This window comes from Lissotriton vulgaris, chromosome 7, assembly GCF_964263255.1.
Source record: "Lissotriton vulgaris chromosome 7, aLisVul1.2, whole genome shotgun sequence".
Classification (NCBI taxonomy): domain Eukaryota; kingdom Metazoa; phylum Chordata; class Amphibia; order Caudata; family Salamandridae; genus Lissotriton; species Lissotriton vulgaris.
The window spans coordinates 969,116,849-969,131,660 of record NC_141695.1 but is presented as its reverse complement, the minus strand read 5'-3'; the positions used below and the strand labels follow the sequence as shown (position 1 = coordinate 969,131,660).

Below are 14,812 nucleotides of genomic sequence, written 5' to 3'. Positions count from 1 at the left end.
GAGTTATAGGACTAGCCATCTTTACAAAGGTTCAGATCACTAAATCTAAATAGTATATACACTTAAAACCCTGCATGCTGAACTGAGGCATAACAAAAATCAAGGCTAGACAAAGATCTACCAAATCAGATATCCACATTGCTTCAAGTTTTGTCTGTTACGCACCTTGAAAACTCTTCTTCTGCTTGAGCTGTAGATCGTTGGATTTCTTGAAGCTGCTGCTCTTTGTCCAAAACAGCGGTATCCAACGCTACAACTTTTTCCAGCAAAGAGGAATTCTTGTTCTTCAGACTTTCCATTTCTGTGCTTACTGACAACTTGTAACTGAAGTACACAGAAAGAAATACTTAACACAAACTGTTGAAACTCTTGATATCACCTAGACTACAGGCCTGATTTATAAATCATTTCCTGTGTAGTTGTGCAAACCAGGCTTAGTTGCCTCTGTATTTTCAAGAGTAGTATATGTTTAACTCAAGAAGGGAAGGTATCAAATTATAAATGTTTAAGTGAGCGGGTTTTATGCCACTTTAGTGATAGATTGCTTACCGTAGAATAGATAAACCAGCAATACCAACCCCGGTGGTGGGTCTGCAAAGATTACACCAGAAAGTCACGGAGAACAGAACAGCCAAAGAAGCAGTCTCTCCGGACTGGACTGTCAAGGCAATAATGCTTGGTAAACGTGTGCAGCAAGGCCCACGCAGCTGCCTGACAGATGTCCTGCAAGGGAACGCAGCAGGACTTCTGTCAGGCAGTGGCTGCTGTTGCCCTGGTAGAATGGGCACGCAGCCCCACAGGAGGCTCCTTCTTAGCTAACGATTAACATGCTTTGATGCACAGAACAACCCACCGAGAGATGGTTAGTTTGTGCACGGCCCAACGTTTTCTGGCGCCCAGGTAGCCAACAAAAATTTGGTCATGCACCCGAAACTGATGTGTATGCTTCAGATAGAACATGAGTGCACGTTTTGGGTCCAGACGGTGGAGCCTCTCTTCCTCTTTTGAAGGTGGCGTAAAGAAGGTGGGCAAAGTAATGGTCTGCCTGAAGTGGAAGGGCGTGAAGACCTTTGGCAAAAAAGAAGGATGAGTCCTTAAAACCACTTTGTCCAGATGAACAGAAAGAAAAGGAGGTTTAGAAGAAAGAGCCTAAAGCTCACTCACTCTTCTGGCGGAGGGGATAGCTACCAGGAAAGCTGTCTTGAGTGAGAATACGTAAGGGACAGTAATGAAGTGGCTCAAAGGGAGAGCACGTCAGATAGGTCAAGACATAAGATAATAATTACGCACTTATATAGCGTACTACTACCCGGAGGCATCTCAGCGCTTGTACGAATACCGCCAAGGAACCCTTCCTGGTCTTTCCCTGTGAAGAGCCCACTCCTGGGCACCCCCAAGGTGAAGTCAGGCATACTCAGCGTTGTTGGGGCCGTTGTAGAGATTAAGCAAGCTATTGCCCAGAGGTGCAGAGTGGGGCTCATGATCAGAATAGGCACTGAGGCGAGAATTATCAGGTCCGAGTAAATTGAGCCCGAGACCGGCCGAGGCAGGAATTGAACCCTGGTCCTGGCCAGACTACTGGATCAGGGTCTGCCGCTCTAACCATTGAGCCACACTTCTCTACCTGATGCAGTATGGCAAGTACTGGCCTGACCGCTACTGGGCAAAATTCATACACTCTGCTTAGCCCACCCCCACGTCTACAAAACCGGCACAATATCCTTCAAGCACTCCATCCTGAAAAGTCATCCTGAAACACTGATCTCTGACCTGCGTTACAGCGCGGACAACGGCACAGTCATTAATGACCTCATTTTCTACTCCAGAAGAACCTACTCTTGGCACAAAACCTTTGGTCACCTCTTTTATGTACGTGCAACCAAGAACATTACCATACAGCACAAAGCTTTCAATAGCACCAACCCTGCGAGCTGACCTCACCATCACGCTCTACAAAAACGGCATTGTCTTGATTCAAGGCTCATCAAAAAACCTGAATAAATTTGCAGACTTTTTACCCTCCTCAGAACCCATGTACACGACAATGGCAGGGTAACAAACATCTGCCCAGACAAGCCTCTGACCAGCCCTTCTAGTGTGACTAGCCACTAACAAACCAGCCCTCTGGGGTTTTGCAACACAGATCCTAAACACTCCAGCACGCCTCCCGGCCCTGCCAACATAATCGTCCCTAGGCCTTTGGAGGTGTACCAGTCAGTCATATTGGGGAGCTGGGAGGAGATCAAAGACCAACGATACAGGTCAAGCTAGCCCTTCCAGCCCACAAACAACCCTCCTAGGGTACCCAACAGATCATCCTAATCCCTCTAGCACACCTCGCGGCCGTACCATCAGAAACGCCCCGAGACTGTTTACCACCTCCACACTAGCTCCCCACTAAGACTAGTATGTTGCCTCGAATGACCTACGAGACAGGTCGAGCTAGCCCTTCCACCCTATCACTGACATGCAGATAGAACTGCTCCTGAACCATTGACCCCACAGCCCTTTAGCATCTCCCTTGTATATGGATTTGGAATCCCAACATTCCAGAGCTGCTAAACTAACCGCATTAACATTTCCTTCTGGATCTAATGAACTTCCTCCACCCCGCAGAACTCTTTCGCTAACCTCATGCCCCTGCCAAACTCCACCTCCCCTCATATCAGAGTTCCCTAAACACCGCTATCCTTGAGACATCTTCACCCTTGGAAACATCCATGCCACCTATCAGAGGAAAACCTTTCCCTCTCCTACAACTCTACCCTTTCCACTCCAAGTCCGCTAGACCCCACGGAAATCCTTGCCATTCTCCGGGCGCTGCCCCAGCTACCCCTTATAAACTCGAAGTGAGTGCCGAACATGCTATCTGCACAGTCACTATCAACCTCAACAGACAAGCTTTACTCCGTAACAGAATTGTGGTCAAAAGTAATCTAGCGCCTATTCATCTGTCCGCCCAGAACAATAATTTCGATTTAGCAATCCTAACAGAATCATGGCTCAACGAATCCTCATCTCCATGCCTTGACCTAGTCCCTCCCAACTAACATTGCAAGGCTGGAGAGGCAATTTAACTAGAAAGAAGGAGGCATCACCTGCATCTACCGCTCTAACCTGGTCACTGAACTCCTGGCGGATACCACTGAATCCTGCGAATACCTCGCCCTCGCAATTTGCAGCAATTCCACCCAACTGTGCAACCTGCACCTCTTTTACCACCACGCAGGCATGAACGACTCCTTCACCGACCACCTCATGGAAATCACAGTTAAGATTTCCTCCAACACTAAAGATATTTTCCTTTGTGTTTTTAACCTGTACTGGAACAATCCCAAGGATCCACATGTCAATGCCATCAAAGACCTCCTGGCCGCTCAAGCCCTGACCCAAACCTGTTCACTCCCAACTAATCATCTGTAAACTAGAGTATGGCTGTTCTACCCTCTCGGGTTTACCCAAGATCTCCATGGCACCTTTAAAAGCCTGCCTCAATGCGGCAGCCAGGCTACTTACCGGCACAAGTAAATTCAACCACAATTCCCCACAATAAAGCTCTGAACTGGCTTCCTCTTGAGGCAAGAATACAGCTTACACTAGCTTGCATTACACACAAGGCTTTATACTCAAACTCCACTGCGCTTCTTGCATGGACACTTGTGATTTCTGGAGGAATCAAACTCCTGGTCCACCAGAGACCTCCTGCTGCAACATGCTTGCTTTCGAAGAAAAAAAAACCCACCCAAAAAAACCTCACAATCGTGCTGTCTCTGGGGCCAAACCCAGAATATGGAACTCTCTCCCACCCGCCATCAGAAGAATCCCTTCCGTGTCTCGTTTCAACAAGCATTTACAATGCAATGGTCTCATCTTTGTTAAAGTTAGAGCTATTGGCATTGCTCATGACTTGTTTTGAAAACATAACTAAATGGCATTGTCAATTACAATGCCAATAGCGTAATCTCTCGCAAATGCGAGACCTATTGCATTTGCACCCACACACACACAGCCCCACACACAGACGGAGCCCCCCCCCACACACACAGAGCCCCACACACACAGACCCCCCCCCACCCACACACACACACACCCCTCCCCCACACACACACAGAGCCCTCCCCCCACACACACACAGACAGAGCCCTCCCCCCACACACACACAGACAGAGCCCTCCCCCCACACACACACAGACAGAGCCCTCCCCCCACACACACACAGACAGAGCCCTCCCCCCCACACACACACAGACAGAGCCCTCCCCACAGAGCCCCCCACACACACACACAGAGCCCCCCCACACACACACACAGCCCCCCCACACACACACACAGCCCCCCCACACACACACAGAGAGCCCCCACACACACAGCCCCCCCACACACACACACAGCCCCCCCACACACACACACACAGCCCCCCCACACACACACAGAGAGCCCCCCCACACACACAGAGAGCCCCCACACACACACACACAGAGAGCCCCCACACACACACACACACACACACAGAGAGCCCCCACACACAGCCCCCCCACACACAGCGCCCCCCCACACACAGAGCCCCCCCCACACACACAGTGCCCCCCCACACACACAGTGCCCCCCCACACACACAGTGCCCCCCCCACACACACAGTGCCCCCCCCACACACACAGCGCCCCACACACACACACAGCGCCCCACACACACACACACACAGCGCCCCACACACACACACAGCGCCCCACACACACACACACACACAGCGCCCCCCACACACACACACACCGCCCCACACACACACAGCGCCCCACACACACACAGCGCCCCCCACACACACAGAGCCCCCCCCACACACACAGAGCCCCCCCCACACACACAGAGCGCCCCCCACACACACAGAGCCCCCCCCCACACACACAGAGCCCCCCCCACACACACAGAGCCCCCCCCCACACACACAGAGCCCCCCCCACACACACAGAGCCCCCCCCCACACACACAGAGCCCCCCCACACACAGAGCCCACCCACACACACCACACACAGCCCCCCCACACACACACAGCCCCCCCCACACAGCCCCCCACCCACCCACACACACAGCCCCCACCCACACACACATAGCCCCCCCACACACACATAGCCCCCCCCACACACACATAGCCCCCCACACACACATAGCCCCCCACACACACAGCGCCCCCCCCACACACAGCCCCCCCCACCACACAGCCCCCCCCACACACACAGCCCCCCCACACACACAGCCCCCCACACACACAGCCCCCACACACACACAGCCCCCCCACACACATAGCCCCCCACACACAGCCCCCCCACACACAGAGCCCCCCACACAGAGCCCCCCACACAGAGCCCCCCACACACACACACACAGAGCCCCCCCCCACACACCGAGCCCCACACACACACAGAGCCCCACACACACAGAGCCCCCCCACACACAGAGCCCCCCACACACACACACAGAGCCCCCCACACACACACACACACAGAGCCCCCCCCCCACAAACACAGAGCCCCCCCCCACAAACACACACAGCGCCCCACACACAGAGCCCTACCCCCCCCACACAGAGCCCTACCCCCCACACACAGAGCCCTACCCCCCACACACACAGCCCTACCCCCCCCACACACACAGAGCCCTACCCCCCCCCCCCACACACAGAGCCCTACCCCCCCACACACAGAGCCCTACCCCCCCCACACACAGAGCCCTACCCCCCCACACACACAGCCCCCCCACACACACACAGCCCCCCCCACACACACACAGCCCCCCCCACACACACAGCCCCCCCACACACACACAGCCCCCCCCACACACACACAGCCCCCCCCACACACACACAGCCCCCCCCACACACACAGCCCCCCCCACACACACACAGCCCCCCCCACCACACACAGCCCCCCCCACCACACACAGCCCCCCCCACACACACACAGCCCCCCCCACACACACACAGCCCCCCCCACACACACACAGCCCCCCCCACACACACACAGCCCCCCCCACACACACACAGCCCCCCCCACACACACACAGCCCCCCCCCACACACAGCCCCCCCCCCACACACAGCCCCCCCCCCACACACAGCCCCCCCCCCACACACACACAGCCCCCCCCCACACACACACACAGCCCCCCCCCACACACACACAGCCCCCCCCCACACACACACAGCCCCCCCCCACACACACACAGCCCCCCCCCCACACACACACAGCCCCCCCCCCCCACACACACACAGCCCCCCCCCACACACACACACAGCCCCCCCCACACACACACACACAGCCCCCCCCCCACACACACACAGCCCCCCCCCCCACACACACACAGCCCCCCCCCACACACACAGCCCCCCCCCACACACACAGCCCCCCCCACACACACAGCCCCCCCCACACACACAGCCCCCCCCACACACACAGCCCCCAAACAACAAACACACACAGACAGACGGAGCCCCACACACACACACACAGACAGACAGACAGAGTCTCCCCCCCCCCCCCCCCCCACACACACACACACACACACACACACACACACACACACACACAGACAGAGAGAACCACACAGAGCATTTCTAACGGGTAGTTATATCTGGCAGGAAAGAACATTAGGGGGCATACAACCTGGCCTGATCAGAACGGGCTTAAATCATCAAAAGCTTTCAATCAGTACCGAAGGACGGTAGGTGCAGTCCTGTACGTCAGTCATACCTTCTGGAGTGGGTGCAGTCAGTGTGCGGAGCCACAGTACGCAGGGGTGGAGGAGAAGAAATAAATCGATGAAGCCTTAGATGCACTCTAGTTGTCGGAAACGGATGATACTACAAACTCGATTCAGGGCAGAGTCTAGGTCTGGTGACAGAGGCAGCGTCAGTGCAGAGCTTTCGTTTACCTCTCGGCGCTCCTATGGAAGACTGGGAAGTGCTACAGGCAAATTCCTGACCAGTGGCACAACAGTCTAAAACCATCAACCAATGAACAGCCATGATGGATTTTCTAATCGGATTTTCAAATCCCACTAACTTGTCAAAAACGGGATACAGCCTACTAATGTCGCCGTGCCTCACTTGTAGGTCGCACTGGCTCCCGATTGCAGCTGGTTTCAGGTCGGTTCCCTCTGCGCTGTTCATTCTCACAATGTCAGATGTAACAGCGGCGGCTGCCATCTTGGATCCGCAAATGGCTCGCGCCTCCTCTGAATGGTAAATTTAAAAATTCCGCTCAACCAGCAGGCTCGCCGCTTCCTCCACACCTCAGCCCGCTAGTGGTGTCTCGCCCTGCATGGCCGGTCCGAGTCGTCGCACCGCCGGACCAGTCCAGAGGGTCCCGGCAGGAAACTTGAGCCTCCGCGGATGCACAGCGGCGCTCCGGCAGTGGGTGCCACGCTCTCTAGGAAGCTGTGTGGTGCGGGAAGAAGATCAACAACGAGTGGGAGAAATGTATGTGCTATTTATACAGAGCTTAAATCCCCAGGTATTCAATTGCTTGCGTCTTCCAGTTGGCTGTTTGCAGTGAGCCTGCAGAGAGCATCGGGGACTCGTAAGGAGCCCGCCAGCTGCACTAGAGAGCCTGCAGAGAGCATCCGGGACTCGTAAGCGCCCACCACCCCCTTACCTTCAGAAGCCTTGTGCATGCAGGTATCTTGTGCACAGTGCCACGCTGGGCCAGGCCTTTGGGCACAATGTGGATCATGGGGCCACGAGAGCCCCCTTCTTTTCCCACCAAGTTTCTCCGAGGTCAAGCAGAAATGCCTAGGAGAAACGCCCCGTCATTTTTTCGGACTGGGGGGCGTGTCTTTCTCTCCTCTTCCCTTTGGCTGGAATGTGAAATTCCAGCCAATGGGAAAAAGAGAAAAACTAAAAAAAACACTCCTCAATCCCAAAAAGACTGGGCTTAAATGGAAAGACAACAGTCTTCTCCAATGGCCGGCCTCTGTTTAGGAAGCCAGCCAATGGAGAAGAGGGGCGGGTTCAAGCCCTGCTCTAGAAAACATAAGATCTCGCCATAGAGACTGCGCAAGTGCAGCCTACGCAGGCAGAGACCTAAAAAGGATACCAAAACCTTCCACACGGGTACATTCCTTGTTTAAATGTTGACTTCAACCACCACAATGACCCTGATCTACGTCTGACTAATGTCTCTCTTCTGATTACCTAGTCACCCCACCAAGAAACATGTGACCTTGTCTGGAGTAATTTTAAATGTAATCTGTAAATACGTGTCCTATCTTATGTATTCTGCACTCCGCCACCTCCTAATTGATTTTTACTCTTGTGATTTGAAGTCTTTGTACAATCCTAGGATTCCTGTAGAGCACTCTGATACCCCAACAGGTCAAGTTTGCGCTCTATAAATCACAAAAAAATAAACAAGATTTAAGTCCCATTGAAGCATTATGAAAGGCACGGGAGGAAACGTGTGTAATGCCTTTCAGGAAACGATTAACAACCGGTAACTTAAAAATAGAAGGCTGATCTGGAAGCCGTAGAAAGGCGGAGCTGGCCAAAAGAGAACCGTTGATAGTGCCCAGAGCAGAGCCCTGCTGGGCCAAAGAAAGAAGGACCTTTGAAAGAGGGGCAGAAAGGGGATCCAAAGCCTTTGCTGTGCACCATGCCACAAATTTGTTCCACCTGCAGGCGTAAACAGTCTTAGTGGAGGGGCGCCTGGCTGCCACAATGACATCACAGACTTTGGGAGGAAGATTGAAAGCTGTCAACTGTCACCGCTCAATCTCACGCATGGAGGTGGAGGTGGAGGCTGGACAGGTTCGGTTGGAGGACCGTCCCCTGCTGCTGCGACAGAAGATCCTCCCGAAGAGGCAGTCGGATCAGGGGACCGATAGCCATGCTGAGTAGCTCAGGATACCAGTATCTTAGTTTACTCGTCTAGCAGATGTAAGGGCTAGAAGAAGTGCGTCTTCCAAGAAAGAAACTTGAGATCGGCTGTGTATCGGCTCAAAAGGGTGCTTCATAAGCTGAGCAAGAACTATGTTGAGTTGCCAAGTTGGTGGTAGAGACTTTACGGGAGGGAAAGTCCTAAACAGACCCTTGAGAAATTCTTTAATCCGTCTACTTGACCAAAGAGAAAGGCCTGTAGAAGATCTCCTGAAACGGGATATTGCTGCCAGGTGAACTTTAATAGATGCGTGAGCAATACCTGAAGTCACCAGATGGAGAAGGTAAGGCAAAATTTGCTTTGGAGAAGGAGAGGGTGTACATCCGCAGACAAACCAGATGCAGAATCTTACATTTCAAGGAATATGTCTTGCTTGTACTGTTGGCTCGAGCCCGAGTCAGAACTGCCCTGCAGTCTGGGGGAATGTCTTGGCCATGGAACTCTCGGAACTCAGGAGCCAAGCCGATAATTTGAAAGATGCTGGATCCGGATGTTGGACTTTTTCCCGGACCATTGTGAGGAGATAGGTAAACAGTTTCAAAAGAAGTGGCGGTTCCAGGGAGAGAAGATGAAGCTCCGTGAACCAATGCTGGAGCTATCAGGATTAGCGTGCAGGGTTCTGCCGTCAACTTCCTGAGGACCCTGGGAATCAGGGGAATCGGTGGAAAAGCTTAGGCAAAGACGTTGAACCATGCTATCGAAAATGCATTCCGTAGAGATCCCATTGAGATGGCAGCTTGCAAAGTTTTGGCATTTGGCTTTGTGCTGGGTGGCAAATAGATCCAAGAGAGGGGCGCCCCATTGAGAGAATATGCCGTTGAGAATCCGCAAGTTCAACTCCCATTCGTGACATGTTTGCTGCCTGCTTAGTGAATCGGCCAGCACATTGTCTGCTCCTTGTCTGCTCTTGGAACATATTCCGCTCGTAGGGAAATGTGCTGAAGCAAACAGTTCCAGATCTTTTGAGATTCGTGAGAGAGGGGCAGTGAACGAGTACCCCCGTTTGTTTAGGTAGTGCATTGCGCAGTATTGTACGTTCGGACAAGCACTGAAGAACCTTTGATCCTGGGAAAGAACCCCAGGAGGGCCAGATAAACAGCTCGTAGCGCAAGTAGGGTTTATGTGAAGCTTCCATTCGGAAGGAGACTACTTTCCGCTGATTCTGAGTTCTTGAAGGAAAGTGCCCCAACCCACCAGAGACGCATCCGCTGTGATTATTTGTGGGGAGGCTTGAAGTAAGAAGGGCAGGCCTTGAGAAAGATTCCGAGGAAGAGTCCACCACTGTAGAGCAGTGACCATCTGAGGGGTCACTTAAACGAAAGATCCTTCGGCTTGAATCCACTAATTGGAGAGTGATTCCTGAAGAGGACGCATATGGAGGCGACGGTAGGGAACTAACAGAATACAGGATGACATCCCGAGAATGGATTTGAACAGGTGTACTGAGAGGAACTTCCGGTCTCTTGTACATTTCGCCAAGTGAAGAAGTTTGCCTTGTCGCTCTGACTGGAAAGCTTTCTTCTGGTTTGTATAGAGAATAGCACCCAGAAATGTTATCCGTTGAGAAGGTTGGAGGATGACTTGTCCTGATTGAGAGTGAGCATCAGGCGACTGAAAAGCTGTAGACAGACGTTGGAAGATCTGTCCGCGCCGTTGCGAGAAGGTGCCAAGATGAGCCAGTCGGCGAGATAGGGAAAAACTTGGTGACGTTGTTGCCCGAGGTATGCAGCCACTGGAGAAGGGCATTCTGTGAAAATGCGTGGGGTTGACTTGAGTCCGAAGAGCAGGACATGGAATCGGTAATGTCTGCCTGCCACAGCGAACCTCAGAAATTTATTGTGGATCGGGATATGAAAGATCCAAAGATACCAAGTAGACGTTTGCATTGAGAAGTTGCAGCACTTCTTGAATGGTGACCATGCGAAACAATGGTTTCTTTAAGAACTTGTTGAGACTTCTCAACTCTTTGATTGGTCTCCATTTCTTCTCTTTTTTGCGCACCAGGAAAAAACAGGAGTAAAAACCCTTCCCCCGCTGACGAAGAGGAAACCGCTCTATAGCTCCTTTCTGGATCATTAGTGAGATTTCCAGGATTAAAGGTGCAGATTTTTGTGAAGCAAATGCTGAGGAGGGGGTCTGCGTAGGAGTCTGAACAAACTCCAGTGAGTGTCCAAATTGTACCAGTTGAAGAACCCAACGGTCCGTTATTGGTTTCAATTGTGTAAAAAAATGGGAAATTTTCCTCCTACTTTGGAGGGTGGAGAGGAAATGGAGACCGGCGGTAGAGAAAAGTCATTGACACCGAGAAGAAACCTTCTGTCGTCCGCCCTTTCCACGAAAGGAGGACTTAGTGAATGAAGATTGCTGCTGTTGGAATTGTGGCCATTATTGCTGGTTGGAGGGGGAATAGGAAGACCGATATTGTTGGTAGTTCCCTCTAGTGTAAGATTGTTCTCTACCCCTTGAGCCTCGAAAAGGTTTTTTTTAAATTGAAGGGTACCCAGAGCCATGGCTGTGTCAGTATCGTTTTTTATGCCTTGAAGAGCTTCGTCAATATGAGTGCCAAAAAAAAAAAGATCATAAGGCATTTCCAGAATTTGTCTGGACTTCCGGCCGGAACGTAGTCGCCTTAAGCCAACCTTGGCGTCGGAGGACCACAGCCCCAGCCAGTTGGAGTAAACCAGTAGAGGCGATGTCCATCGCACAATCTATTTCGGAAGCCCAACGTTCGCCCTCTAACAAGATCTTCTTTGCTTCCTCTTTCGAGTCGTCCGGCAAGGCCCCCAAGTATGGTGCAATGTCTGCCCACATCTGCCAGTTGTAGCGCCCCAATAACGCTAACTAATTAGACTCACACACTGTCAATGCAGACATGGAAGAAAAACGCTTCCCAATATTGTCTACATGTCTGCCCTCTTTATCCGGATGGGCGGAAAGTGGAGCAGAAGGGTTCTTAGACCTCCACTGAGCTGCCTGAGTGATGACGGAATCAGGCTTGGGATGTCTAGTAAGGCAGGCTGGAGCGGTGTCTGGAGCTCTGTACTTTTTGTCCAGACGAGGCAACACTGGGGGGGACAGTAGATGGATTGTGCACGATTTTAACGTCTTGATCCCAGATGTAGTCAATGATAGGCAGAGATCTCACGGATTTCTTAAAAGGTTAATTAAAGTCATAAGGGAAACAGTCCTGCTGGTGAGAAGGCATAGGAATCTGGAAACTCTGTGCAGCCCTTTCCAAGATATTATGAAAACCCCCAATATCCTCAGGAGGAGAATCTGCTTGAGGAAGCACAGGGGACGCTGGGAAAGGGATAACGTAATGGTCCCACTCATGAGTTGATTGGGAATCATGAACCTCTCCTTCCTATTGATCATCATCATCCGTGGAAGGTGGAGGTGGTATTGTGACAGCCACAGACTGTGGAGGCGGAGGTGGAGGTGGAACCTGTAGTCTTGGCGGCGGAGAGAGAACTGGGGTAGGAGACAGAGCAGAAGTAGACAATCTCTGCTTGTAGTCGGAAAGTAAAAATTGGAGGTCAGAAACCAAAGAGACAGGCAGACAAACCATGGGTGGTTGGCGAAGATAGCTGTCTGGATAATATGCCTTATCTTCGGAGTCTTGTTCGTCAGTCCGAATCCTCCTAGTACTTGACATGAAGTTCAGTGGGACTTGTTGCAGCCCTGAATATGCTGCCATCGCCTGAATAACTCCATCTCACCTTTTGGACGAGGAGGCGGAGTGGCTGGACCCTGCTAGGTAATGTAAGGGAAGGAGTCAGCGTGCGTTTCGTGACTTTGAGGTGAACATGCACACTCCACTTTTGACTGTGGTTTCAACAACAAGGCCGTCTGTAGTCGTTGGAACACCGACGGACACATCTGAAAGTAACGCCGACTGAGACGTCGTCGACGAAGTCACAGTCTGAACACTCCTCGTCGGCATACTTATGCACTAGTAGTCTAGCGTGGCGTCGACGCAGACTTGGACGTTGACTTCTTAATCTTGACAGTCGACGACAATGGCATAACAGCAGTCTACAATGACGTCGAGGCCGATGCTGTGGTTACTCCCACAGCTTTAGAAGGATATTTCGTCGTCTAGGCCACCGTTGACATGGTGGTCGTCGAAGGGGCTGAAGTAGGCTTTTTAAAAGGGTGCAAAATCCTTGGAGAAACCTTGGTTGGTAAAGCCTAAAGTTTTGCCTCTGAAGACTTTCTGCGTCTTCTTTTTGAGGGGGCTGCGACGAAGGACCTGAAGAAGCATCTCTGGGCCTTTTCTGTAAGGTTTTTGAAGACTTTGTTGAGCCCTCACTATCCTCAGAGGACAAGGAGTGTTCTGTCTTTAAACCTCTGCAATCTGAATCTGGGAGATAAGGTATAGCTTGTGTTTGGACAGAATGGACTGTGGTTCTTAGAGTTACTACTTTCTACCCGAAAAAGAATGGCCATTTTCTTTGTCCCAGAGCCAAAATTGACAGACTATCATGCTCACTTAGTCCTGTGTACTGTGCAGGGTTTCCCCTGGTCACAGTATAGCGTGCGCTAGGAGCAGGCTAATGTATTTCTGACAGTCAGTATTAGTATTGAAATTGATGCAAGGCAAATTTGATGTGTTGGTACTAGTTATTACTGCAACTGTGTTTTGTCGTAAGTGTTGCATACTGCCAATTATTCAATGTGATATAGGAAGGTGCTGTTATTTATTGCTATTATTTGATGCCAAAGCAAATATTTGTTTTTTCATGCCAAATTTCATATCGGTTGCTTAACAATTACACTTTCTTCTAGTGTGACCCTTCCTATGCATGTTTTTTTGTGTTTGTGAAATATTAATGTTGATGCATCTGTACTACACTGAGCACACAGTAAGTAGTTCGAAGCAGTAAATCCAGTGTATATATTTCCCCACTATTAGAGCAGAACTAAAGATTCCATTAAATAGGAGGAACTAGGGTGCATCTGTGCTCTAAAAAAGTACCCAACTATCCATGGAATTGCCACTAAAAATACCTGCAAATTAGGTTCCCAACAGTCTATAAAAGTTAATTTTTTCTGCTACAAATGCACATGCATTTCACTGGTCAAAGGAGGGGTGGGGGGCAGTGACTTTCAACATCGACATGATCGAACACATGAGAACACACATTCAGCTCAAAGGACAGAAAGACAGGGGATGCGCACTACTAGAGTTGTGGTACATCTTCGAGGAGGCACAGACCAATATTCCCATCTCAGACAAAAAGCAAGACTCACACCTCCCTAGCCATATGCATGTATGGAGGTGCTCTCCCCAAAGCCTGCTCTCCGCATTAGGATACACAAAACTGCCAGATGATGGATGGATCTGAAGAGTCCACCAACTGAATAAAGAAGTGTTGGGTCCAGGCATAAGAGCCTAACAGGCCAACAAGCCCAGGCAATTTCAGCAGTGCCCAAGTCCAGTCCAGTGTGCAGGCTCCCTGAAGTTAGACCCCTCCCCGCCACTCACATTCAGCCCATCGAGCCCCAGCAGTGCGAAGAACATGCACTCCCACCAGTTCAGGCGAGCACACTATAGTGAAAGAGGATCAGTGATACAACTAGCGGGCGAGAAAAGGGGCCACAGTCCTCCCAGATGAGGAGTGTGGAGCTACAAAGTTTGCACAGGTAGAAACTACAAAGTGTATTTAAGGGCAAATTCTAAACAAAAAGAACAGAGCATATATAAAGGAAGGAGGCAACCTAGATGGGATTTGGAGGAACAGTGCATAAGGAGAAAGATCACTTGCACCATGAAAGCACAGCGAGAAAGCAGAGCAAGCAAGCAGAGCAGCACGGCCTCCACCTAAGGAGGGCGTGAATAGATACAGGGAACCGATCGGAGAGGAATCCAAGGTAGAACTGGA

General features: G+C 51.4%; 1 protein-coding gene across 1 annotated transcript in view; it reads right to left on the bottom strand.

The window, feature by feature from the left end:
* Window positions 1-14,812, bottom strand: part of HMMR (hyaluronan mediated motility receptor) — a 488,049-nt gene that overhangs the window by 76,725 nt on the left and 396,512 nt on the right. The window contains exon 17 of the mRNA XM_086931406.1: window positions 166-324. Coding sequence (XP_086787532.1) covers window positions 166-324 — 159 coding nt within the window. The remainder of the gene's footprint in view (window positions 1-165; window positions 325-14,812) is intronic.